At 45.7% G+C, this 26,745-nt stretch overlaps 4 protein-coding genes across 6 annotated transcripts; 2 read left to right on the plus strand and 2 right to left on the minus strand.

Moving 5' to 3' along the window:
• Positions 1 to 2,109: 2,109 nt before the first annotated feature.
• LOC127771081 (malate dehydrogenase, cytoplasmic-like) lies at positions 2,110 to 5,360 on the plus strand. The gene is made up of 7 exons (XM_052296903.1): positions 2,110 to 2,260; positions 2,370 to 2,528; positions 2,607 to 2,782; positions 4,050 to 4,327; positions 4,403 to 4,538; positions 4,628 to 4,739; positions 4,821 to 5,360. Exons 1-7 carry the CDS (start codon positions 2,155 to 2,157, stop codon positions 4,910 to 4,912), a joined length of 1,059 nt encoding a protein of 352 aa, XP_052152863.1. The 5' UTR covers positions 2,110 to 2,154; the 3' UTR covers positions 4,913 to 5,360.
• A 24-nt stretch (positions 5,361 to 5,384) lies between these two features.
• LOC127771080 (O-fucosyltransferase 29) lies at positions 5,385 to 9,421 on the minus strand. 3 transcript variants are annotated; one of them, XM_052296900.1, is made up of 9 exons: positions 9,033 to 9,415; positions 8,547 to 8,634; positions 8,373 to 8,449; positions 8,207 to 8,295; positions 7,772 to 7,961; positions 7,127 to 7,308; positions 6,900 to 7,002; positions 6,334 to 6,665; positions 5,385 to 6,122 (listed from the first exon to the last, which is right to left on the minus strand). In XM_052296900.1, the coding sequence occupies exons 1-9, from the start codon at positions 9,225 to 9,227 to the stop codon at positions 5,876 to 5,878; spliced, it is 1,503 nt and encodes a 500-aa protein (XP_052152860.1). In that variant the 5' UTR covers positions 9,228 to 9,415; the 3' UTR covers positions 5,385 to 5,875. The 3 variants fall into 3 exon arrangements, with proteins under 3 accessions (XP_052152860.1, XP_052152861.1, XP_052152862.1); XM_052296901.1 differs by having other exon boundaries at positions 6,334 to 6,662; positions 9,033 to 9,413; XM_052296902.1 differs by having other exon boundaries at positions 5,987 to 6,122; positions 6,259 to 6,665; positions 9,033 to 9,421.
• Positions 9,422 to 11,644: 2,223 nt separating this feature from the next.
• LOC127769750 (squamosa promoter-binding-like protein 7) lies at positions 11,645 to 15,615 on the plus strand. Its single transcript, XM_052295377.1, has 3 exons — positions 11,645 to 12,321; positions 12,404 to 12,531; positions 14,160 to 15,615. The coding sequence occupies exons 1-3, from the start codon at positions 11,861 to 11,863 to the stop codon at positions 14,651 to 14,653; spliced, it is 1,083 nt and encodes a 360-aa protein (XP_052151337.1). The 5' UTR covers positions 11,645 to 11,860; the 3' UTR covers positions 14,654 to 15,615.
• An 8,739-nt stretch (positions 15,616 to 24,354) lies between these two features.
• Positions 24,355 to 25,318, minus strand: LOC127769922 (uncharacterized). Its single transcript, XM_052295583.1, has 2 exons — positions 25,057 to 25,318; positions 24,355 to 24,908 (listed from the first exon to the last, which is right to left on the minus strand). Exons 1-2 carry the CDS (start codon positions 25,152 to 25,154, stop codon positions 24,620 to 24,622), a joined length of 387 nt encoding a protein of 128 aa, XP_052151543.1. The 5' UTR covers positions 25,155 to 25,318; the 3' UTR covers positions 24,355 to 24,619.
• Between the last annotated feature and the right edge of the window lie 1,427 nt (positions 25,319 to 26,745).

Below are 26,745 nucleotides of genomic sequence, written 5' to 3' on the forward strand. Positions count from 1 at the left end.
CCCCCTAAATATATGCATACAAATAAATATACAAGAGATGCAAGTGTATGCATAATTAGAGAATGACCAATGGGGATTTATCCTATACATATAGAGAAGGCATATGTAGTAATGATGTAGACCAACATAAAACATATACCTTCATGATCTCCATGTTCTCAATGTAAATGAGACTAAATAAGATAACATTCGAGTAAACATTAGTCTCACACTTATATTTCAATTACATGGAAATCATATATATGAACCTATCAAAAAGTAGGAGATAAGAAGTGGTACATATCGTTTTATCTCCATGCATTTCATCCTTGTCATGATTAAGGTACATCACAAAAGAATGCATGTCTTCCGCATCTCATTATCGGGAAATAACCTAGTAGACAACTTATGCAAAAGAGAGGTTAATCCCATAAACATCGGTTTATCATCTATCACCAAAGTAACAATTACACAAATTGTTTAATCCAAGGTCTTTCAATCTTTTCTCTCTTTGGTAATGGATAATAATCCGATATAAACAATATAGGGAGATGAGATGAAAAATGATTTCAAATCAAGATAGAAATCTTATAATAAACAAAAATATAAAATAAGCTCTCCCTCAAGATGTGCATACATATGGATATGAAGGAACGCATATGCACATAATCAATAAAGATCAAATAGGAAGCTCACACTATATTTTGGATCCACAAGAGAGACCAAGTTATAATATGTGAAGTTTAATACATACCTCTCATCATTTTTACTTTTATATCCAAATGAGACTAGTCAAAGAAAGGCTCATAAAAATGATTAGTCTCATATAGGTAGATTTGTCATTAATCAATTAAGGCACTTGAACTTACAATACTACAAAAGGCCATGCTCTTCGGTCTCCATAAATCTTTGGCTATGTTTAGTTCAGTGCAAAGTTTAGATTTTGGTTGAAATTGGAGATGATGTGACTGAAAAGTTATGTGTGTATGACAGGTTAATGTGATGGAAAAGGACTGAAGTTTGGATCCAAACTTTGGATCTAAACACAGCCTTTAAACCCTTGTCTTTCTCTTTGAGTTGATTGTTGAATCAGGCATCCTATTGCTTGCTGTTATGGTCTACGCGTACCAGTGCAGATTAAACTTTTGTGTACTTGTATCAGTTCAGTATTAGGGTTAAGACTTTGTTTACCAAAGAAAAGAAAAGCATGCAGTTACGCACATCTTCCTTAATTGCCAAAAGAGTAAATTTCACGAAACTACATATAATTTGATCAAACTATCACAAAACTACACATTTAAGAACGTGTTTCACAAAATTACAGATTTAGTGTTAAATTTATCACGGAACTACAGATTTAAGATATTATATCATAAAACTATAGATTTAACAACTATTTTATCACAAAACTACACATTTAAAAACTATTTTATCACAAAACTACAGATTTTATAACTTTTAATAAATAATAATACTATGATCCAAGTCTAGAATATGTAGTTCTCTGATAACTTCATCACTAAATCTATAGTTTTCTGATATGGTGCATTAAATCTGTAGTTCCGTGAAAAGTTTGACGTTAAATCTGTAGTTTTGTGATAAATATTCTTAAATATGTAGTTTTGTGATAATTTGACCCCCAAAGTATCTGTAGTTTTGTAAAATTTATTATTGTCAAAATCACTTGAGACCATCAAGTTCATACTATCGGTCTCATCTTTTTGCTTATGCTTATGCTTATTAGCTAAAATTTAAAGTTAATTTTAAAGTTTTTTCATTGAAGTTTATTTTTCAGCTTTTGCTTTTAAATCGCCAAGAACACATATATAAAAGTTTTATTAATAAATTATCTTTTGTTTGCAAATATGCCGTTTCGCTTATGCTTAAAATAAGCCAAATGGCTTCCTATGAATTCACATCAGCCAAGGTTGGTAGTTCCGTTCACCTTCTCAACATTATACCAAGCTTTGCAGTTTGCACCAGGAAGCTCCATTTCTTGCAGAAATCAGCATGGAATCTGAGCCTTTAGCATCAAGTTCATCAAGGTAAGCCAGTAAGGTATCATGGTGTATGGCCTACTTGGTGCTATTTGTATGAGTTGCTTCAGCTGAACCCATATCAAAGCTAGGCTCCTAAAATTTGTCATCCACATACAAATTTCACAGAGAAAAAACCATGATGTCATCCAATTCCCTCTTCCAGCGTCTGGCAAAATGGTGCCCGTGGTTACTGAGAGATGAGCCGAAGAAGCCTGTCAAGGTTCTCGTCACCGGCGCCGCAGGTAATACAGAACTCGGAAGCTAATCAAACAGTTAAGCAGCTAAACCAAAAATACGACCAGAAATCGAGAAAACAAATTCACTGACGACATTTTGTGCTGTTTTTTGCAGGGCAAATAGGGTATGCCATTGTCGCGATGATCGCGAGGGGCCTCATGCTAGGAGCCGACCAGCCGGTGGTGCTCCACCTGCTGGATCTGCCGGTCGCGGCCAATGCTCTGAACGGCGTCAGGATGGAACTGATCGACGCTGCGCTGCCGCTGCTCAGAGGTGCGTGACCTTGTACCTTCAAGTTTCCCTCGTTGCGCTGGTCGCCCGAGTATAAAACATGATGCTTCAATTGTGTAGGAGTGGTGGCGACGAGTGACGAGGCTGAGGCGTTCAAGGGCGTCAACGTCGCCATCGTCATCGGTGGATGGCCGAGGAGAGACGGGATGGAGAGGAAAGATTTGATTAGCAAGAACGTGACAATCTACAAATCCCAGGCCTCTGCGCTCCAGCAGCACGCCGCCCCAAACTGCAAGGTGAATGACGACGCATCACGTATACGCAAGTACACAATTTCTATGCTAAAACACTACTGCTACTACGGAACAGTAAAAAAGAAACGGGCTAGAACCGATATTTATAGTGTTTGAGACGATTAGCACCTATATTCATACATAATGCCGGTTGGTAATAGAAAACGACACCTATAAACTATCAGCATGTTTACATGTTTACCGTCCACCAAGTTGTACTGCCCGGTACTGGAATTGGTCGGTACCAAAACTCATCCGACCGTTCAATCCCGGATGGGTAGGATCGGGAGAGAAAATGAGCAGGGATGCGCTCAATCAGGGCGGCAGAGTTAAAGTCGTCGTTCCCAGCGCTGGTGGGCGGAGAAGGAGGATTTCTTCCCTGCGCCGAGGGGCCGAGAAGGAGTCCTTCCCGGCGCCGACGGGCGGAGAAGGAGGATTCTTTCCCGACGCCGAGGGGGCGAGGAGGAGGAGTCCTTCCCGGCACCGAGAGGCCGAGCTAGGATGAGAACTTCCCGGCGGTGAGGGGCGGACGAAGCGGAGTTCTTCGCGGCACAGCACGGACGAGGTTGACACACTCTTGGCGGCAGTGGTGTTGGTGGGAACCATATCACCCTATCTGCCCGACTCACATCCATCTATTGCACATAATTATATTTTTGCCCTTCCACCTTAGTTCTTAGGTCGGTACTGTACTAGGGACAGAATTGGTATCAAACTTTACCAGCCGTTGGATCGGGCCAGATCCAACGACTAGGAATTTGGTACCGCCCGGTACAAGTACCGGCCATTGGACGGTAAAAAACAAATAAACTATACTTCACGCAAATTATAGGTGCCGGTTATTTCACCCAACTAGCATCTTGGTGTGGGTCCACTGGTTATCACGACGAAGTAATTGTTGATGGCCCTCACTTAAAAACAAGCACCTATATGTTGATATAGGTTTCAATTGTGTAATCGGTACCGATGACTATTATTATCGGTGCTGCCTAACGGATGCCAGTTAAAACTTTTGATATTTATGTTGGGTTCCTAACTAGTACTCCATCCATTTCACAATATAAGTCATTTTAGCATTTTTCACATTCATATTAATGTTAATGAATCTAGATATATACATCAATATGAATATAGAAAATGATGTCTAGATTTATTAATATCAATATAAATGTGAGAAATGTTAGAATGACTTACATTATGAAACGTACGAAGTACCTATTAGGATTTCTATTATAAAGTCAAACCAGCATGATCTTGCCGGAGTTTGCAGGTCTTGGTCGTGGCCAATCCCGCGAACACCAACGCGCTCGTCCTGAAGGAGTTCGCCCCGGCAATCCCGGCCAAGAACATCACCTGCCTCACCAGGCTCGACCACAACCGCGCCCTCGGCCAGGTCGCCGAGAAGCTGAACGTGCACGTCGGCGACGTCAAGAACGCCATCATATGGGGCAACCACTCCTCCACGCAGTTCCCCGACGCCAGCCACGCCACCGTCTCGACCGACCGCGGCGAGAGGCCCGTCAGGGAGCTCATCGCCGACGAGATATGGTACGGAACTCGTCAAGTAAAAATGCATGTGTGGTAACGAGTTCTGATAGTGGCTCCACCACCATGTGTCGACAGGCTGAGGGAGGAGTTCGTCACCGACGTGCAGCAGCGAGGCGCGGCGGTGATCAAGGCGCGGAAGCAGTCGAGCTCGCTGTCCGCCGCCAGCGCGGCATGCGACCACATGAGAGACTGGATCCTTGGAACCCCAAAGGTCCATATCCCCTCCCCTGCATACCTTCCTCCGAATTCCGATCGATCACATCTAATAATTCCAGCATTTGCTCGTCCTCTCCTCATCAGGGTACGTGGGTGTCCATGGGCGTTTACTCTGACGGCAGCTATGGCGTCCCCGAGGGCGTCTTCTTCTCGTTTCCGGTGACCTGCGAGAAGGGGGAGTGGTCTGTCGTGCAGGGTGAGCTCATGGAATCCTTGTGATTCAGATACATTGCAGGATGAGATCAGCCTAAGAATGTTCGCTTTGTTCGCACTCCAGGTCTTGAGATTGACGACTTTGCACGCTCCAAGATGGAAACCTCGGCGACCGAGCTCAAGGAAGAGAAGTCCATAGCTTATGAGTTTCTCTGATCTGAACTGCAACCGAGGTCCGAAGCAGAGCTTCGGTTAATGTTTACTAAAAAGAAATCGTTGCAAGGGTTTCGTCAGTGATGTTTCTCATTGTCACGCAGTAGATGATCCCGATGATCCATGGGTGGTGTTGTTAGCTGGTGATGCTATCACGGTGCATCTCATGATTTCATCAGCATTTGTTATGTTGTGTATCGATGTTGCATAATTACATCTGTGAGTCGAAATTTCCCCCATCTGTGTTGTATACCCAGCCAACAAGGAATGCACTTGTTGTCATCTACCCCAGTGGCTGATATTTAAGAAAATAAAAATCAATTGACTGGTGAATAGCAATCCCATGAAATTTATGTTTGATGACGATTTGATTAGATTTGCTGAGTCATTGATTAGTACTGCACAGCCATGCAACAAAGACGTTACATTCATATTGCTTCAAAAGAACCAGACTGGCTCGTTAAAAGGAAATAAATTACACGTAATCACCGCAATTTTCAATTTCCAAGTTTCTGGTACAATGGCATTTCCCTTCAGCAAATAAGTTCGTTGCTGTGAGGTTCTACCAGACAGAAGATGGGACGATTGAAGCACACATCCAAATAATTGATCGTGTATACCGTACAATTTACAGGGATAGCATATCGAGCTAATGACTACAATTATCGTGGCAGATTCTTTACCACAGTTTTAACAATTAGTGGAACCAAACTGAAGCTGCAAATCAGCAGTTTGTCTGTCATCGCTGCACACTAACCAATTCTGCTGGGTCTGAACCACCAGACTACAGTGCCATGAGTTAAAGCCGGTAAGAGTATTTATCCACCACGTCTGCTTCTGTCTGATTGGGTTTACATCCCTGCTTTCTTTGCTTAACAAACTTGTATTTTCCCCAGTGCAGCAAGGGACGTGCTCAATCACCCAGCATTCTCCGTTCTCAAGTTGTCTGCCTCACTACACTAGAGCTCACAAGTTTTCAGCTCGCGCTGTGACTGATCTATTGACTGGTATTCTTTGGCAGATGCAAGATGATGGAAATTCATTGAAATCATCTCTTCCTGGTCTGATATCATCCGGTTCTCCCATTAGTCCCCTCTGCACTTTCTTTACCTTCTGTGAAAATATATCCCATCCCATCTGTTTCCGTCTCTTAAATAGTAAGTTGAGTTTTTTAGCATTTGGGCGAATGGTTCTCTTGTGGCCCATGTATCGCCTACAAGTTGACAGAGATGAACGACCATTAGATGAAACAAAACCACCAACGATAGACACATACGAAAAATACATGAAAAAGGGTCACACGTAGCACTAGGGAGAAAAATAGTATAATCAGGTGGATTGCATCGTACCTGAAGGCTTATCTGTTTACATTCAACTATACTTTACATTTAGAACATTTAGCAAATCCATCAGTAGATGCATACCTTCGTCCAGCTAAAACCTTGGCCATGTTTCCATTATTGTTTGTAACAAAAACATCACTCCCGTCACATACGATGAAATCAATTGCAGCCAATCTTGAAGAGAACGGAAGGAACGGTTTCAAATCATTCCCAGCAAGCATTTCTTTGGTGTAGTAGTTTGGAAAGAGATCCCTCAGAGGCTGGAGAGTTTCTTCTCCCCCATATATTTCTCCAGAAGCAACATACAGGTACGTGTCATTGCTAAAACCAAGAGCTCGGAGCATCAAACCAATTTCTTGAGGAGTCAGTGGACATTTGCCCCTACTGCGCTCATCCTCAGCGCTTAACTCCTGCTAGGAATCAGTCTAAATCATTTCATCATTCAAATATTGATCCATCGGTACTAATTGATCAAAAGAATACATGGACAATCAGAACTAACAGCAGCCATTATCACTCAATAGTTTTTAAGGGAAATCTGACTCAACACATCCTTATCAGTGCAAAAGAAATAATCCACAAAAAGGAAGTGCAATACCGACAAAAATATATCCAGATCCTAAGCTCACCAAGTTTCAGAGTCTTACAGGTAGTGTATCCCATCTTTTCCTAATTTCACCTAACTCCCTCCGTTCTTTATCACCACCACCATAGTAACAACCAGAAAATGCAAGCATGTCAGGCTCAAACCTGAGGAGTCAAGCAAAAGTAAAGAGGTTATTCAAAACACTCCATATGAGTACTTTCAGGGGGAAAAAACTCAGTACTACCATTTTCAAAGAAACTAAATCAAAAGAAACAAGTAAAAGCATACCTCAAGTGAACGGCAACATATCGTGAGCTCATGCTCCTCAGCTTGCGCACCAATTTCTCACCTAGAGTTTGTATGGAATTTGTAAATCTTAATGCATGGAAATTTACTCGGCAGCGTAACTTCTGCAATTCTTCATCAAGCTCGTTAGTGAGCCGATAATCAAACTTTGTTAGCTGCAAAGCCTGCAAAATTAAACTGTTAAGTGCATAGGCAAACCTCTTTGCTTTTACATATCACGAGCATTCCACATACGTGTCTAATGATTTCATATAGATGTTTCCAATTATTGCATCTCCTAAACTCATACTCCCTCTGTCCCAATAAAAGTGCAACCTAGTATAGATGTGACATATCCTAGGACTACGAATCTAGACATCATAGTCCTAGGATATTTCACATCTGCACTAGGTTGTACTTATATTGGGATGGAGGGAGTGTTGAAAACAGAAAATCAGGAGGTAACTTCATAATTGACATATGAAGCTACCAAACTATCCATACCTCACAAACAATTTATTCTTCCAATGTTCAAGTAAAAAAAAAATTCAAATGTTCTTCCAAGATGCACAATATGATTAAAATGTGTCGAGGAAACAATCACAAGCAGATGATAAATTGATCAATATGAAGCAATGTATTACTTACTCGCCTTCGCATAAGGATAGGCAAAACTTCATCAATGTAAAAATCAGGCATGGATTTCCTAGGCGCACGCATGGTCCATGGGAGTTTATCCATTGACATCATCACCTCATAAGGGATTCTTTTGACAATAGTTACATCCTTTGATAGGTAAGAGATGAACCAGTCCACGTCAAAAATGTCAGAGAAGTCGCTGCATATAGCACGTACCATATCAGGGTAAGTCCATCGTGCAAGGGGGTTGATGAACTTCAGAAGTTGTCCTACTCCCTCTGTTTCATATTACAAGACTTTCTAGCATTGCCCACATTCATATAGATGTCAATGAATCTAAACACATATATGTCTAGATTTATTGACATATATGTGAATGTGGGCAATGCTAGAAAGTCTTATAATATGAAATGGAGGAAGTATAATTTTAAGGTCTCAACTTACCTATCATCCTTCCAGAATGAGTGGTGATCTAACTCAGGTACAACAAGTGTGGCATTCAATATTCGGGCGACAACAACAGCATCTGTTATCTGGAAACTGAAGATCGTAATGGTAATACAATGGATAATACAAAGCAACGCAATAAAAAGTTGAAATACAGTTGTACCCCTATGCGCTGCTGATTTAGTCCCCCGCTAGTACCAATCAGCAAGTAACCAGTAGAACTGTTCTCCGGCACAGCAGCTGAAAGATGAACATATGGAATCACTGTGTTAAATATTCTTCCACTCATCTAGTTATAATTGTCCAAAAGGGAGGATGATTTAATAAGCAAACTAACATCTGAAATTTACGCTCCTCCTGCTGCATCCATAGTACAAGTTGGAATACCTCGATTTCCAAATATTTATGGGCTCGTTATTTCTAACCTGCACATTGCCAACGTTGTAAGGAAGCATTGACCAAGAACTGAGACAAATAACATGCTGATAATGACAGGACAACAGTAAACAATAATTTAAGGACTTATCAGGCAGGTGCTCACGTAGTGACTCGTAAAACCTCTGACTACCCACAACTTGCATACTATTTCCAGGTAAACCGTATGCAACAACTATATATATATCCCAAAAATTAAACTTTTTTCCGTTCAGTAGCTTTCAGTTAGTTTCCAACGATGCTGTGGTATAGGCGTGGCCACCCCAGAAAACAGACAAACTACGTCCATTTACTCCTATTGCACTCGAATATCACGTGAATTCTAAGTGGTGCCGATAAATCCCGTCAAATTATACAGTACAGACCTTCTAGGTTGTCAGAAAATTACCTGCTTGGATCGCCACCGGCTCCGGATCCGGGACCAGTCGGCGTCCGTAACGATGTGTCCCGTGAAGAGGGACACAAACCCTAGGACGAACAGCGCCGTTCCCAGGAAAACCGGCGACGGCTGCGTCCTCCTCGCTGCCCTCGGCGAGGCGCCGCCACCGTAGTGTGGCTTCGACGGATCAAGCTTCCTCCCCATCCCCCCAACCCCTCTCCCCTAAATCCCGTGCCCCTCGACTGCCTCTGTACGGAGGCCCGCCTTCCTCCGCGCTCCGTCGACGGCGGGGGTGCGAGAGCCACCGCGCCGCGCTAGATCGCCGAGGCACGGGAGCTCGCGGATGGTGCGGCCATGGCGAGAGGACGAGGCGGCCGGTGGTGTTAACGGGGACGGGAGGACCAGCGATAAGGTCCATGTGCTTTTTGGGCCCTTTCCATTCCGTTTCGTGTGACGGCCCAAGTGTATTCTACATGGGCCTAATTCAATCCACACCAAAAACGTTAGGCTAGAACGCGAGCTGGGCCGTTCGCTTTGAGCACTCCGCAGACGGCAAACCGCGCTTAGTCGCTGTTGCAGCATTGGCCCATCACGGCAGACAGGTAGAATATGCAGAGGGCTCTGGTTCACTTTGCTGTTAAAATCAACATTATCGAATTTTAGCAATACCAACATTTCTCAAGTTTTGGTATTATTAAATTGTGGTAGCGTAGGATGTGCGTTAGTTTGATACCTTTCTAATTTTTTGATAGTTTTTTTGTGAGAGGGAATTTCAAAACTACCAAATTTTGGTAGGATGAAGTTGGTGATATCATGTTTAGTTTTTTTTTAAGGAAAGGAAGAATATTTGTCTTATATATTATAATAGAGATGGTGAATAAAAGCTTAAAATGAAACAATGTAGTGGGCATGCCCGCATGGGAAAGGGAACCATGCCCATAAAAGACTTTTCTATATAGTGTCTTCCAAGCCATCGAACTCTTTTCTATGTAGTGTCTTCAATTTTACTGCCCTTGCTTTACTAGGCTCATGCTTCCTCTTTTATATTTGTGATTAGAGTTTGAGGGGTCCATGCAATCTTCCTGAAGATTCTTGCGTTGCGTTTAGTTTATTGTCTTATCAAAATTTGATACGGTCAAAATGACAATAATACGGACAAGCCTATATTTAGACGCTAGGAAACCAAGCAAAAGTGAGAGGATTTGCATTAGATGGTGTAAAGCGTCTTTAGGAGGGCGCTACGATCGTACGATATGCTTGCATGGGAGGAGGTATCCACTTTATTATACGCTACGATCTCATCCTGTTGGACACTTCTACACCACGCCTCTTGTCCTACTCCCACTAGTAACTGCACAACGTGTTACTACACGTCACGAAGGCTGATCTGCCATCTGAAAAAGCGATGCATACGCATGCAGTGCACAGCACAGCTGTTCCGATCATCGTCTGGGCACACATACATCTGCCACCCTAACAGCAGGCACCGGAGGCAGCTAGCAGCCGCTTGCAACTTGCAACGAATCCACCCAACTTGCAACGGAGTTCTTGCAGCCTGCATTGCTGCACATGCGTAAAAGTAAAGAGAACATCTAGGGGTAGTAAAACGTATAGTACAGTACTGTAAAATGAAGAAAGGAAACAGAACACTGGTGTCAGCGGCAGTAGTACAGTGCGCGGGCGCGAGTAACCAAGGACGTGAGGTGAGGCAGCCAAAGGCAGCAGCAGCGTCGCAGGGAATGGCGCAGGAAGCGGCCAAAATAGGCGTACCCGTACGTGCTGCACCGTATCCTCCCCAACGCCCAGCACGGGGATGTTATTTCCCCCAAAGCACAGACATACCCCCCATTCCCCAGCCAATAGGCACTGGGCCGCCCTGTAGCTGACACTGACAACTGGACCACCGCCGTACTGGGCCCCACCCCCGCCCGTCGCGCTGCATGCATGTACACACCCACGACCTGCCTCGCAGGCTTTTTTTTTTCACTGCCCACCAGGTACGTACCCCATGTCCCATGTACTCCACCGCGTAGCTCTGTGGATGCCTCTATGACATGTGGGGCCATGGATAGAATGGGCCCGTCGACAGGTGGGCTGCTGCGCGGTTGTCAACAGGTGCGTTGGCTGGGAGAATCTATCGTGCCGTCCGGTTCCGGATATGGGTGGGATCTTTGCGCAAGTGGCTCCCGTGATCCGTACGGACGCGGGGCACGGCTCGCCGACAGGTGGGGCTCGTCCGGTGGCACCAGAGGTGTTGGCCCGGCGTGTCAGTGTCGGGGGAGGCGCGCGCTATTGGTTGGTTGGTTGCCGCGCGGTGCGCGGATGAGCGTATTGTCACACAGCGCGCGGCGTTTAATGCCGTGGCAGTCATGTCACGGCGCAGCAGCAGCGGCAGAGGCAGCGGCAGCGGGCGAGGGGGGGCCCGCCTTCGATTGAACCTGTCAATGACACAGCTCCATGTGGCGGTGGCCCCACATGTCACGAGCCACGCTCGTGACCCCACCACACACCCCAATCCTGACGGGAGATCCCACATGTCAGTACGGCGCGTGCTTCCTCGCCAGTAGGCTGCTCCTCCCCGGGGGGGCGCTTCGCTTCACAAACCCTCGCTGCCTGGCTGCTTCGCTTTATATGGAGCGCCAGTGCGGCAAACCTACTCGCTGTACTTACAACCGCCGCCGCAGCCTTTTTCCCAATCGGCGCTAGTTTTCGATCCGCCGCCGTCGGCCGGAGCGAAGCCAAGCCCGCGCGACCAGGTGGCTGCTGCTGTGTAACGACGCTAGCTAGCTTAGCTGCGGTACGTTTACACATAGGTCCGTCCGTGTGCGGCTGCCACCATGGAAGGAAACGGCTGCGGCGGAAGCGGGGCGACACCACGGGGTGTCGTTGGGATGTACTGGGCTCCCGTCGTCACCTCGCCGCCTAGCCCGCAGCCGCCGTTCCTCCCGCCGGCGCCATGCAGGCCCGACGTCCAGATGCAACAGCAAGGCGGGCTGACCTGCCTCAAGCTCGGGAAGCGGCCGTGCTTCTGGGGTGGCGACGGCGCCGGCCAGGTGGCGCAGGGGAGCGGCGGCGGCGGAGGCGGAGGCGGTGGTGGTTCCGCGGATCAGGGGAAGAGGAAGGAGAAGGCGGCGACGGCGGTGCCGGTGGTGCCCCGTTGCCAGGTGGAGGGGTGCGACATTACGCTCCAGGGAGTCAAGGAGTACCACCGGCGGCACAAGGTGTGCGAGGTGCACGCCAAGGCCCCGAGGGTCGTCGTGCACGGCACCGAGCAGCGCTTCTGCCAGCAATGCAGCCGGTGCGTCAATCACCACGATCTACGTCACATGTCTAGCTCAGCTACACGCGTGCTCATAGCGGTCTTTCACTTGTACGCGCAGGTTCCACGTGCTCGCGGAGTTTGACGACGCCAAGAAGAGCTGCCGGCGGCGGCTGGCCGGGCACAACGAGAGGCGGCGGAGGAGCAACGCCAGCGAGGCCATGGCCAGGGGCTCTGCGCACCCACATGGTATACACAAAACAAACTCCTCCCGTCCCGGCCGTAACAGTTCCATTAATCATCATACTACTAGTACGTGTAGTACGTACGTACTACTCCCAGTAATAGTTAGGGAGACCAATGGAGAGGCAGGTTAGCTGCACAAACAGGAGCGTACCACTCCCAGTAGTAGGAGTACTGGTTGGTTTGATGCCGGGAAACAAGGGGAGAGCTGCAGGTGCGCACCAAAAAGCTCATCGGGATGTGTGAGACGCTGAGAGCACAGATTTTAATGCACGACTTTATGTGCACTGCCCTGCCTGCCTGGCCGGCCCAGCCAGCCTGCTTGCTTGGAGTGGCAGTGGCTGCGTGGCCACTGGCCAGGCCGACCGTGCATATGATCACCATGGCATCAACAGGAACCCGCGCGCCGGGTGGTCGCTGCGCACGCAACACGGCAAACAGTGGTTTCATCCATCCATCTTCCACTCCTTATCAAGAGCCTGTATGCTTACGGAAATCTATACTACTACGTACTAGTACTACTACTCTAGTACGCATGTACATACATACGCGTACAACTGTACAGTTAATTACGAATAGTTACTGTACGAAGGTATAGTGCTATAGCGGGACTGGCCGAAAGACTTGGACATACGGCGGTCGAATTTCATAGCGGCATTCTATGATATTCAAGCGTGTATTGATTGATATTGATATGCTTTCATGAGTATAGTTGTACTACTGACCTTCAAAGGTAAGCACGGCTCTGCAGTTCAGAAACCTTGTATATATGTATACTCCTTTTGTCCCATAAAAAAACAACATAGTGCCAGATATGACTCATTCTAATACTACAAATCTTGATATACATCTGTCCAGATTCATAGATTTATTTTTATAGGAAGGAGGGAGTACTCCTTTTAGTCTACCACTACCTTTCTCTTGTTCTGAGAAACTATTACTCCTGCAGTAGAAAATACAGTACATGGTACTCCTGCTGCACTGACATAGATCCTGTAGATGAACATGCCTTATATTCTGTGATAACTTATGTACTCCAGTATTTATGTGGACTTTGATTTGGAGTAGGTCCTTCTGGCTGTCTTACAGAGAAATATTATGGAATGCAAGATTTAAGTTAGTTGCCTCAAACAATAAAGACATTAACAATCGTAACCACCACAAACTTTCGTGTCAACATAATCAACAACAGCATAATGGGCCTATCTTGGTTAACAATAACATTAGTACGTATTACCATGGACCTAAACTTGATATCAAGGTCGAGTGCACGTTTTTACTATGCTAGTGACCCAAAGCCCATCAGCATTATTGACCACTTGAAACCTGTTATTTGATCAACACATAGACATGATGTTGTGGAAGATCAGGTAGCGATCAGTTTGTGTAAAGATACATAGTATAGTATCAATTAGTTGTACCCGGTGAACATGCATGATTGGTTGGTTTTAAACTTTGTAAATTTGGTTGCAAATGATCAGGGCAAGCATGCAAAAATGATTGCGGTTGAGTAACCACTTCGTTATTAGGACTGATGGTGTGCATTATGCTTTCTTGATATGACTATAACAGATGGCCACATTTCTGTAGGCACAATGATATGCATAATAACGTGTGCGACGTTGTTGTTGCAGGTATGCCGGTGCTGGGACACGGTTTCCCGCCGTACGGCCTGCCGACGTCGTCGGCTGGTGCTCTCTCTCTTCTGTCATCGGCTAGAGCCACCGGCCCATGGCTGATGCCGACGCCCGACATCTCCGCCCGCTCAAGCGCGGCGCTCGACGAGCTCATCGCCGAGAACCGCGCGGCCCTCCTCTCGTGGCAATTCTTCTCCGACCGACAGCCGCCACCAGCTGGCCGTCCAACGGGCCGCAGCCCGGGCTCCGAAACGGCCGGTGGCTGGCACGCGCACCTGCAGGCGCGGCCGCCACCGCCCGGCGCCGGAGGGCAGCACGAGCATCAGTCGGGGCACGTGACGCTCGACCTCATGCAGGCCACCACCGCGGCAGGAGGCAGCGGCGCGCCGTTCCGGCCCGTGCCAGCGAGGCCCGCCAAGGAGGGCGGCGACGCCGGCTGCACCTCCGACGCGTGGACGCCGTCGCCCATGGAGGGCGCCCGCGTGGTCTGAGTGTCCGACCTGCCAGCCGCGACGTCGCCGCGCGTGCACCACGGTCCCTAGCTCCCGTGTCAGCTGGGCGTGGGAAGCGATCGATCAGTGGTGGGCGCGCGCGCACGGCTGGAGCTCTGTCCCGACGCCGCGCGCAGCCGTGCAATCAACTTGAGTTCGTTGGACAATAGTGTCTCGTCTCGTAGCAATCTATCCCGATGTAGCAGTACTGGTGCAGTGGTGGTGGTGGTGCCACTAGCTAGCAATGTTCTATTTTTTCGCTCTGCTTTTCTGATGGATTAGAGGCCAATTGGGTGGACATTATTTGGTGGTCACGGGCGTGTTTCTGCCATGATGTCGTGGGGGGAGCGACGAGCGACGAAATGCTGTCGTTCTCTGTTCTCCTCTTGAGGGGAATTCCAACCCAAGCTGCAGACCCCAAAGCCCTCCGCATGATCACAGTTCGACGTGTGAATTGTGACCGATGCTACCTCCGGCGCCAGACACTAAAACTACATGGCGCTTCTCCCGTGATAGTCACGTATTTGTTCGGTTTTCTTCAGTGACAAAACGTGTATTGTGACAGATACTAAAACTATGGATGTGATAATGCGATCTTATCAGGTCGTCGCATTGGGTTCTAGAAGACAGAGACGCGGTCACTGTGCGATAGTGCCTACTAGAGCGAATCCCCCAGATCCTCTCGATCGGCGGCAATGTCAGGCGGGGTTTGTTGGATGTCATGTCGGACTACAAAGTCACTGATTAGTAAAACCAAACAGTGACAGTACGTTTGGTTACTGTTCTCTTGTCCCTAACATTTTGGGTGTGTTTAGTTGGGGAAAAGGAAATTTTTGGATGTCACATCGAACGTTTAACCGGATGTTGAAAGGGGTTTTCGGACACGAATGAAAAAACTAATTTCAGAACTCACCTGGAAACCGCGAGACGAATCTTTTGAGACTAATTAAGCCGTCATTAGCATATGTGGGTTACTGTAGCACTTATAGCTAATCACGGACTAATTAGGCTTAAAAGGTTCGTCTCGCGATTTCCTCCATAACTGTGCAATTAGTGTTTCTTTTTATCTATTTAATGCTTCATGCATGTGTCCAAAGATTCGATGTGATGTTTTTGGGAAAAATTTTTGAGGAACTAAACGGGCCCAAAGTTGGTTCCGAATAATTTGTGCTACCCACATCGGGCATTGCTTTGATGATTAACAGCTCGCGCACGGCGCACCGGCTGATATTTTCAGGAACCTAAGACCAACACATCTTTGTCTTAGATCGATGCTCCTGGCTTAGCTATTTGTACCAGTGACCCTAAGACCGGCTACACTTGGCAGCAGATCAGCAGGTTCGTCAGCCCGCCGGAGTACAACGGTATGTTCTGTCAACTGTCACCACATTAGATGGCTCTTCAAATTAAATTTTAGCCAACACAGTGAAAAAACTCTCTTCCAAACGAGTTCCTCGGGTGGCCAAATGTAGCCAGGCTCCTCTATTTACCAAACGAAGGGTCGCATTATCAGTCCCACCTTCAATCCGTTTCTCTGTTTCCTCTCTTTTCTGCCAACGCCCACCCTCGCGCTGATGCATCGCTGTAAAGGAAGAAGGCCAATCGTCAATGTCTCCTTTAACCTCCTCATCCCTAAGCTTGACTCCTCACTTGGCAATCACCTCCCCACGCCACCGACAACTCCCACCACAAGGGCCGCGTGGAAGCAGTGGCCTGGCTTGGCCTGGCCTGCACGCGACGGTGAAGGGTGTCAGAGTGGCAGAAGCGGGAGCCGGGAGCTCAGAAGGGAGGTGACCAACTAAGGATGAGAGGATCACCATAGCCCGTCGTTGCCACCGTTTTCCCCGACCTCCGCCGCATTGCCATTGTCTGCATCTCCATTGCTGGTGCGTGCATCACCGCCCCTTCTTGCTCTTCCCTGTGTCGATTCCCACTGCTGGCGGCAGCAGTAACACCATGACGCCTTTATCTCCCCTCACCTGCCCCGCCCTTATCCCTGCTTCCCCTTGTTGGCCACCTCATCGTTGTCGCCCCCCTACTGTCATCGGGTGGAGAGGGAAGATGGTTGGGATGGGAAAGATAGAAGAAGGGAGGAAGAAGTAAAGAGAGGGTGACATGTGATACCTATTGTTGGATTGAGAGTGAAATGAAAAGGTTATTGGAATGAAAGATAAATTTGGCAAGCTGGCCAGATGGATATTTGGAGAGGTGATAGAGATGCTCCAACTATTGCATGTTTTGCACATACTCTCTAAAATTAGCTTGAGATATGTGCATTGATGTGATATTAACATAACTATGTTAAATTGCAAGATAAGAATTATTCATGCATGTTATAATTGAACACCCAATTAAATAACCACCATATGATGTGTATACACACACACACACCATCGGTTTTTCATTCATTAAAAGTGCAACTGAAAAAGGGCATTAAAGTATGGTTTTGAGCCTGCATACATCTATAATAACATTATAATGGCAAACATGCAACAAATCCCCCCTGACTTTTCCAGAAACAAAAACAAACCCTCCCCCCCCCCCTGGCTGATCAATAATTAGTATAGGAGGCAACCTAGCTAGTTCCAACTTTGCTCCCGTAGCTCAAACCAAGCATCCATGCTGGGCTATATATTCGCAATTTATTAGGAGTATACAACATTTTGCCCTCATATAGGAAAAAAATTAATTAGCACGTACAGACGTTTATTTTGACAATGTTTAATTTGTATGCAAGTCCCAAATACAAATGACATTGTAATATGATGTCTCTTAAATTAGGGTGCTTTTTCGAGAGTTCATGTGTAGATATCATTACTGGAGAAACCATCTTTGCCCGGTCGACCAAAATTCACAATACTCCTGGTCTGAGTAAGAAACAGGACTAAAGAATAACTTTAGTCCCAGTTCAAAAAGCCAGGGTACATTTTGATCTTTAGTCCTGGTTCAAAAAGCCCAGGGTACATTTTGATCTTTAATCCCAGTTCTACAAATCGTCAGGCCGGCGTCATGCTTACATTATCTTTAGTCCCGGTTGGTAAAGATCAATATTTAGTCTCGGTTGTTTATACCAACCGGGACAAAATAAAAATCCGGATCAGCCTCTCCGCATCGTTCTCCCCGCCCCGTTACTATATAACAAACACTTAGAAAAATCTCTCTCAGCTGGCTCCTCAGCTCTCCCTCTCTCTCAGCGGCGCGGTGGCGGCGGCCTCCCCTCCACCGGATCTGGGAGGGGCAGCGGCGGTGGCGGACTCCCCTCCGCCGGATCTGGGAGGGGAGGTGGCGGAGCGAGCTAGCCGGCAGGCGGCGAGCCAAGCAACCGGGGAAGTGGCGGGGCGGCAGCAGCGGCCTCCCCTCCGCCGGATCCGGGAGGGGAGGCGGCGGCGGCAGTGGCGCTGGGGCGATGCGAGGGTGGTGGCGGCCTCCCCTCCGTCGGATCCGGGAGGGGAGGTGGCTGGGCGGCGGCTGAAGGCGGGAGGCCGGCGGCGACCTGTGGAGCATTTTTTATTTTTTTTTAATTGATGTGTAGATTTTTTTTTGTTGATTTGGGGATGATTTTGTGATGATTTGTGGATTGTGGATGGGCAGTGAATTGATGTGTAGATTTTTTTTTTGATTTGGGGATGATTTGTGGATTGTGGATGGGCATGTATTGTGTATGATTTGTAAATGATTTTTGTGGATGATTTATGTGTGTGATTTTGTGTATGATTTGTGTGATTTTTGTGCGATTGTGCACGAGATGCAAACAACAAAACAACAGTGGAAATAGAAAAAGAATCCCTTAGTCCTACCAACCGGGACTAACAATGATTTTTAGTCCGGTTTATTTTAACCGGGACTAAAGATGGATATCTTTATTCCCGGATCTCTAGTTTCGGTTGCATAACCGGAACTATAGAGGATTACGATCCGAGAGTACAAAGCATTTCTCCGGCAGTGTATGATACGAAGTCATGGAAGGTCAATGCTATCTAGTATCATTTCTGACACAATGTCCTACCATATTATTGTGACTAATGGCATTCTCATGCTACTCCACAACGTTATTTGAATGGATGACTAGCCATTTGTGTTTGCCTTACCAACTGTTTACAAAGCAACCAATATGTGCCATTTGGCCACCGCAACCTATCACATTCAAAGTGGTGAACGGGCATGCATAGAGATGGGTATTGGCATGCTATTTGTTCTATCATGCATGCTGTGCATACTGGCATATCATCGACCCCACAAGAACAAGCACAACATGGACTTGATTAATTAGCTTGCCAAAACGCTTAAAAAAAATCTCCAACGGGCAATGAATGAACACGTAGTACATGAATGTGAGCGTGGCACTCGATCGAAGTTATCAGGGACAGGGACACATCGTTCCCCATGCTTTGACACTATGAAAGATATGGTACCATGGCATAGTGCAGGGGAGCACTATCCAAACGATAGATTCAAGTATCTACAAATGCAAATATCTTCCGTCCACGTCGTTGGGCCCGGCGTAGCTGCGATTCTTATCTGCTCAAACTAATATAAGGGAGCAAGCTAGGATAGCTCTAGCAAGTGCTTCAAAAAATCGATCCTTCCTATTAACTGCTTAGAAACAAATTAATAATTAAAGCTCATTGTCTTTGGCTCTCTCCGGCCGACACATGTACTAGTAATCACTAGTTCACTACACATTGTACACTTGGGATCCATTCCTGATCTCTTTTATAAAAAAAAACTCATTAATTGCTAGGTTTGCGTACATACACACATAATATATTAAAATTATTTGACACGATCACACATTTTAAATATGACTTTTAATTATTCATCTTATTAAGGTATTATATGAGCTCTATTTATTTTGTTGTAACTTGTTTTTTTACGAAGTATTTTAAGCATGACTTCACATTTTGTTTGCACTAAATTTTAATAAAATGGATGGTTAAATGCCATTACAAAAGTAATCAACAACACATTTTGAGAAAAAAACAAACGTACGGAGTACTAAGGGCTGATTTGGTTTGGAGCAATTTTATCGGAATTTTAAAAGAATGAAGTGTACCCTATAAAAATCCTATGAAATTCATGTATTTTGAATGAGCCATAAGTAAATTGTCATGGCAGCTAGCTAAAATAATTAATGTAATCCCGGCCACTCACCACCCAGTAGAATTGAAATCACGGATGGATGGAGAAATCTATAGAAACAAAACAAACATGTACTGTGTAAGATAGGTCTCTATTCGAGAAACGTCTAGGGTGTTTGGGCAGCTCCATAAGATGGTGGGCTAGATGACCTGGGCTCGAAACTTAACCTTTTCTAATTATTTGATATTAGGTCATTCCCTAATATTCACATCTTTAGATAGGTCTCTATCCCAACTGCATAAAAATACACGGTCTCTTGATTAATTAGGATTATTTTCCTTTAGAAACTGCGTTCGTAGAGATTAGCAATTGCGCAGCCACCAGCTGCGACAGCCACAACGAGTTGTTTTCTAGTAGTAATAAGATACTAAGATATCCACTGGACCACCATTAACACGGGAAACAATTTTTAGGTTGAGTTTGTTTGGACGGTTAGACTAGGATTTTTTTACTACAAGCATACTCCATCCATCCAAAATAAGCATGCTTTTAGCCTCTTTCATTTTTACAAAAAAATAACTTTATTTCCATCTTCTCACCTATCCCAAGTCCACAAAACAATGAGTTCGATTCCTTTAATATCCCACACCAACCCTCCCATAAATACTACTTTTGTATTAATGTACGACACTTTAGTCGTTTTCCAACTAGTTTTGAGCATCCAAGATCAAAATGCAAAAAGAAAAAAAAAACATGATTGAGTTTTTCTTTCATAACTATATAGATGACATAGGAGAAACAAGGGGATATCCTCTTAAGAGTCCAGAATACAATCCCCACTGACGCCAATTACTAAGCGCACTTGAACTCCATCGACCCGCATCAGCAAGATGATGGATTCGTTGCCTGGGCGCCTGCTTGTTGTAGACCTAGCATAGCTTCCAGTCAATTCCAGTGATGCTACCGGTTTGCTGCTGAAGAATAGCTATTCCCTCTATTTTTGAATAATTGATAGTTTTGATCAAACCATTTGTTTCAAAATTGTTTTCACCACCACACTTTTATTACTAAAATCCCAATTTTGCCCCTACTATCCTATACCTCTATTTTTGAATAATTGATAGTTTTGATCAAACCATTTGTTTCAAAATAGTTGTCACCACCACACTTTTATTACTAAAATCCCAATTTTGCCCCTACTATCCTATATCTACACTTCTGGGCCTAAATAAATCTTCCACCATAGAGTAAGCATCTAGATAGTTGTCTTTTCCCTCAATTCCTTTCCCTACCTCAACTTTATTCATTTTTAGCGTCATCTCCTAACAATTGCCAAGGGCAAATTGGCCATAAATTTTGTTGTTTTATGTGCTATGGTCAAAATGTCAATTATTCAATAATGGAGAGAGTAATAGAAGACAACAAACATCTAGGTTTGGGCTACAAGATCCAAAAAACGCACTCCGCATCCACCGCTACTTAGGTACACTGGACTATCTTTCCATCGACGTCCGCCCACGGATGATAAAGGAGGCCTGACAAACTCCCATGACCGAGGATTTCAACACACCCCCAACAAAAGGGATGCCGCCATGGCTAGCTGAGACTATGAGGGTCGGGTTGGAGATTGACAACGATTAGTAGCTAGGTTTCACCCATGTGCCACCCGTGTAGGCGATACCTACGAGTGGAATGTCTGGCTGGAGTCCTTGTCTAGTTTTATTGTATGACAACGTATACAAGATGGATATGATTAGCTACTTACACTACTACAGAACAACTTATTCGTACGGTCCTTTTACTATTGGATGAAGAAAACTTGGCACTGAAAAGGAGTTTCGCATCCACCCACCCAATCTGTGCCCAATATAGCTAAGAACCGACATAGATAAGTAGTCTACTTATGAGTGTCATTTTCTATTATAAATCGTCACTGATGATTAGTCATTACTCATTAGTGTGGGGTCTTTAAGTAAAACTGGTACTTGAGCCAACCGAGCTAATGGTTTTTTACTCAAGTTGATATCTCCCTTATCTCCTGCACATCCACACACTCTCTCTCTCTCTACCTTATCTTCTACATATACATCCCCACAACCACACTCTCTTCCCTCTTGGTGTCTCCATTCTCTCTCGATCTCCACAATCATAGGAGCAGCAGCCTCGGCCTCGGCAAGCAGTGAGAGCTGTGGCGTCCTTGACCTTCAGCGAGAAACAACGGCTTCGCCGACCTTGGCATGCTATCCATTTGAGAACTCGAGCAATTTCTTTTGTTGGGACATGGATGATTCATGTTAGGATCTGTGATTCACATATTTTTCTATTTTTTTTATTTTTCTTCTTAGTTGGGGTTCCTTAACTTAAGTTGACGGTGGAACCCCTTTGAACACCCCGCCTAAATGGGAAGGAAGCTCTAGAAAAGGAGCTCGCAGTTCCTCAATAATAGACTCGCACCTGGGAGAAGGGGATCAAATATATAAGGTTGAATGAATGGAAAAAAAAAAGAAGAATAAGTTTGAACCCGAGTGAGTATGGACCATATGCTCATCTTTCTTCTCAATCTACACCTCGTTCCGCGAGAGCCCTATCCTCGTTTCGAAATAAAGGACCGTAGTGAGGATCGATCCCGGATAAGTGAGTCAGTGTAGGGACAGAGGCTGATGATTCTAAAGGTGATTTAAAACTAGAAGATGACTTTATTTGAAAACGAAATCCAAATGTCAACAAAAAGATGGATGCACAATCTTCTATTTTTTTTCTAATTTTCTTCTTATTTGTTAGGATCTGTGTTTCACAATTTTGTTGATTCATGCATCAATCTGTCTAAATTGATTTTTTTTTTCAATTGCTGATCTGGGCATCGATACATGATATGTGATTTGGACCGCGTCATCTCAATTCAAGCTGGCTCAACCTTTTTTTAGCTCGTCAATCCCATTAGTGCCTATTCTCTACATCGACAATGAGGTCGAGAGGCCATCATTGCATCGATTGTTGTGCTGGTTGGGAACCCAGAATAGACGAGGGTTCACAACCGGCACAATAGACCCCTTTTATTTGTAGTGTTTAGCTGCTTGCAGTATGTTTACAATCTTTAAAGCTATACTTGCAACTACAATCTTATATAATACTCTCTCAATTCCAATTTGATTATCACCAAAGCAAAGAGCATCGAGTCCAAAGACAATAAAACCTCGATGGCTCTAAAATTAATTATCACTAATCAATGTGTTCCATCGCTTTGTGTCCCACAGCTTGCATCACACTATAAATGTTGCATGGAGTTGAACCAATAGAAATTAATCTTAACTAGTTACATGCATACCAACACATTCAGTGATGTCCATTTACTCTTTTCACAAATAAATGAAGAGGCACTTATTATATAGGAGTACGATCATTTTAGGAATAACTCAAAAATCATATGTGATGATCAAATTGGAATGAAAAGAGTAGTCCTTTTAGTACTCCTCTGTCAAAAAAGAATAGAACTCTAGGGATAAATCTGGACACATTTTTGGGACGGAGGAAGTAGATGCTATGAGCTAGCTAGCAAACAGTGTCAAAAGAAATAATTAAACTTCGGTTATGATTAAGGAACAACGCTTGTTTGGTAGTAGTACGTGCAAGATAGGTAGCTAGCTAGGCTAGGGAGAAGAAAGATAACTCCACATACAGTGTAGAAGACGAGGGAGAAAGAAACCTAGCTACGATCCCGCGATGTCTGGTCTGTTTAGCTACATGACACCTAAAAAGGACCAGATGGTGTACATATGCACAAGAGTAGGGTCAGCTGCACCGCTGGTACTGTGGGCGAGCTAGAGCTAGCTACCACACACAGCTAATTTGGTCCTGCCGTCATCTACTATTAATTCCACTTAACTAAACTTCCCCTCATAATTAAAGTTTTGTCTTATGGCTACAGTTCATCCCAGTAGAGATCTGAATCAATATATAGAGTACTAGCTAGGAATTAAATAATCGCCAAGTGATCAGGTACGGCAAGACTGACTAAAATATTTGAATAACGGACAGTGCTGTATCAACAGGCTCATTGATCAGAGATTCAGAGTATTTAGGAGTATCAACGAAAGGACAAATGGGAGAACATGATCAGTGATGGCATTCTGGAGCAGCAATGTTGCTGATACTGGGCTGTTGTGCGCATGCAGTTTGTTGCTATAGGTAGCAGAAGGATTTGCATTGCCATCCAATCGAGGCAAAAGCAGGGGCTAAATGGATCTTGGCCACAAGCTAGCTACTCGTAGAGAGGAGGCCGTGCAGAGCTTGAGGTTTGTGTAGGAGCATGTCTTTGTCGGCCACTTTGGGTCTTTGGGTACGATTCGTTGACCCCTACATCGACATGGCTCGGCTTGGCAGCATGCAACGTGCGTGATGGCCAGTTGCTCCTCAGTTCCCCGGCCCCAAAACTACATGAAGTATAAAGATAAAGAAAATGCATGCATGCATCCTGTTGTTTCTAACAAGTTCAGGAGAAATTAATAGCTCATCTGAAATATTCCACCACACACAAGGTGTGATCAAAAGATGTAGGGATTACCTACATGCATGCATGTGATATGAGCTACTAGCAAATCGCTGTTAGAAAGAACCCGGGAAGATAACAAGAGATATATATGCAGTAAATTATCCAAGATACTAGAAAAGCATGCAAGCATAAAGCAAGAGAAACACAAGCCAAGAGTGCAACATTTCAGGTAACAGGCCCCCTTAAAAGACCCTAACACACACAACTAGATACAATATGGAGTACGCACGTAGTATATGCACATCGATCATCAAACTAGCGGCTAGCTAACGAATCTATATAGCCTAAGCGATGACGACTAGTACTGGGTGACGGCATGGGTGACCTAAACAAACAAACTAACACAAGACGTCCTTGAGCAGCTTGTACCTTCGGCCGGCCGCCTTGGTCCCCCGCCGCCCGCTCTCCTGCTCGCCGGCGCCGGCGCCAGCGCCGGGCTTGCCGCCGCCACCCCTTCCGGCGGAGGAGCTCGACGTCGTCGTGGATGACTCCTGGCTTCCGGCGCCCTGCTGCTTCCCGGCCGCCGACGAGTACCTCGCCTTCCCGGCGACGTCGCTCAGGCACCAGTCGCACATGTCGGCGCCGGCCGGGGCGGGCGCTGCGTCACCGTAGTAGTTCGTGCAGTATCTGCATGCGCGCCACAAGTCTATCAGACATGCATGGACACACAGACACCGCACAGACACACACACACACCCCGTGTTCGCTGCTAGCTCTAGATAGAGAAGAGATTACAGTGGTAGAGAGTACACCGGCCGGGTCGCGCGTTACGTACGAGTGCTGGAAGCGGTAGCGGCAGCGCGCGCACTGGAAGAGCTTGTCGGGGAAGCCGACGTCGCCGCACATGGAGCAGACGGTGCCGGCGCCAGCCATGGTTGGGAGAGCTAGCTTAGCTAGCTTGATGAGGAGGTGGGGAGAGGAGGAGTGGAGATGCGGGCGGATGGGAATGGAGGAGATGGAATCATGGAAAGGTAGGGACTACGAGTGCGGTTATTAAATAGTATGAGAGAGATATCTGGAGAGAGAAAAGGGGGGGGGGGGGGGGGGTGTGAGTGTGTACGTGCGTGCATGCGAAGAGAGGAAGAAAAAAGGTGGAAGGGAAGGAGAGGCTCGCAGTCGTCGCAGGGGGAGGGGGCACGCGACAACCTTAAATCCAGTGACCAGGGAGGGAGAGTACACGTCGATCTCAAAGCAGGGATTCGATCGCTAAAATCTCTGGGAAGTTTGGTAATCCGAATCAATCGGCGCACGCGATCGAAGAAGCTTTAATTTCAACTTCCGGAGACCCGAGACCAGGAGAGGATCGGAGGACAAATTAAGCGCGGCGAGAAATCAATGGACCGGTGTGCGTGCGTGAAACTTACTGGTATAATCAACATGCATGGGCTACTCGATCTAATTATGTTTGCCCGCCTGTGCAGGTCTGTGTCAGCGGAACCGTGCACGCCGGCCGTCCACCCCCGCGCGCGTGTACGTGCGCAACGATGAGTCTCGGCTGAGTCGGTTCTCGATCGCGTTACGCTTTCACGTAAGGTCATCGAGAAAAAGACATTCCAAGGAGATCAGAAAGGTACGAGTACTCCTAGCTCTTAGCTAACATAATTAACTACTATATGGAGTTAACTCCTAGCTCTCGATCATATCTTTTCGGTAACCACGATTCGACGCAGAATCATGCATACATATATCTAGAGATCAAGTATTCAAGTACTAATTCCCCTTTGCCTTTTTCTGTGGGCGCATATACTAAGGTAAGGGCATGTTTAGATCTCATGATAAGTTTTTTCACATATCACATCGAATGTTTAGATACATATATAAAATATTAAATATAGAAAAAAACTAATTATACAGATTATGTGTAAATTGTGATATGAATCTTTTAAGCCTAATTACTCCATGATTTAACAATATAGCACTATAGTAAACACTTACTAATGGCAGATTAATTATACTTAATAAATTCATCTCACGGTTTATAGGTGGATTCTATAATTTCTTTGTTATTAGAGTGCGTTTAGTACTTCAAATCCGATATTACACGATAAAAATTTTTACCCCTAAATCTAAACACAGCGTGAACACTATACAGAAGGCACGTAGTATATGCCGTTCGCCTGATCTATCCGCTGGTATGTACTGGCTGGTTAGCTGTGTGCGCCGGCTGTGAGCGACGTGCGACGGTGTATCGTAATTAAATTCGTAATACTACTACTACCAGGTAGCTCCAGGTTTACGCTCAGAGAATCAGCTGATGGAGGTTCGGGGTTTTCCTGCGCAGCCCCGGCCGGCCGCGCGCGTCGCTTTGGTCTGGAAAGCTCGTTAGCGCAGCTCGAGCTCATCACATGCACGCCACGCGAACGCCACGAGGTGTACGATGCATGGACGCAGCCTGCACTGCACGGCCGGCGATGCACCTGTAACGCACCTGTAGCTATAGAGAGGGTGAATTGGCGACCCACGC

This window comes from Oryza glaberrima, chromosome 4, assembly GCF_000147395.1.
Source record: "Oryza glaberrima chromosome 4, OglaRS2, whole genome shotgun sequence".
Taxonomy (NCBI): Eukaryota; Viridiplantae; Streptophyta; class Magnoliopsida; order Poales; family Poaceae; genus Oryza; species Oryza glaberrima.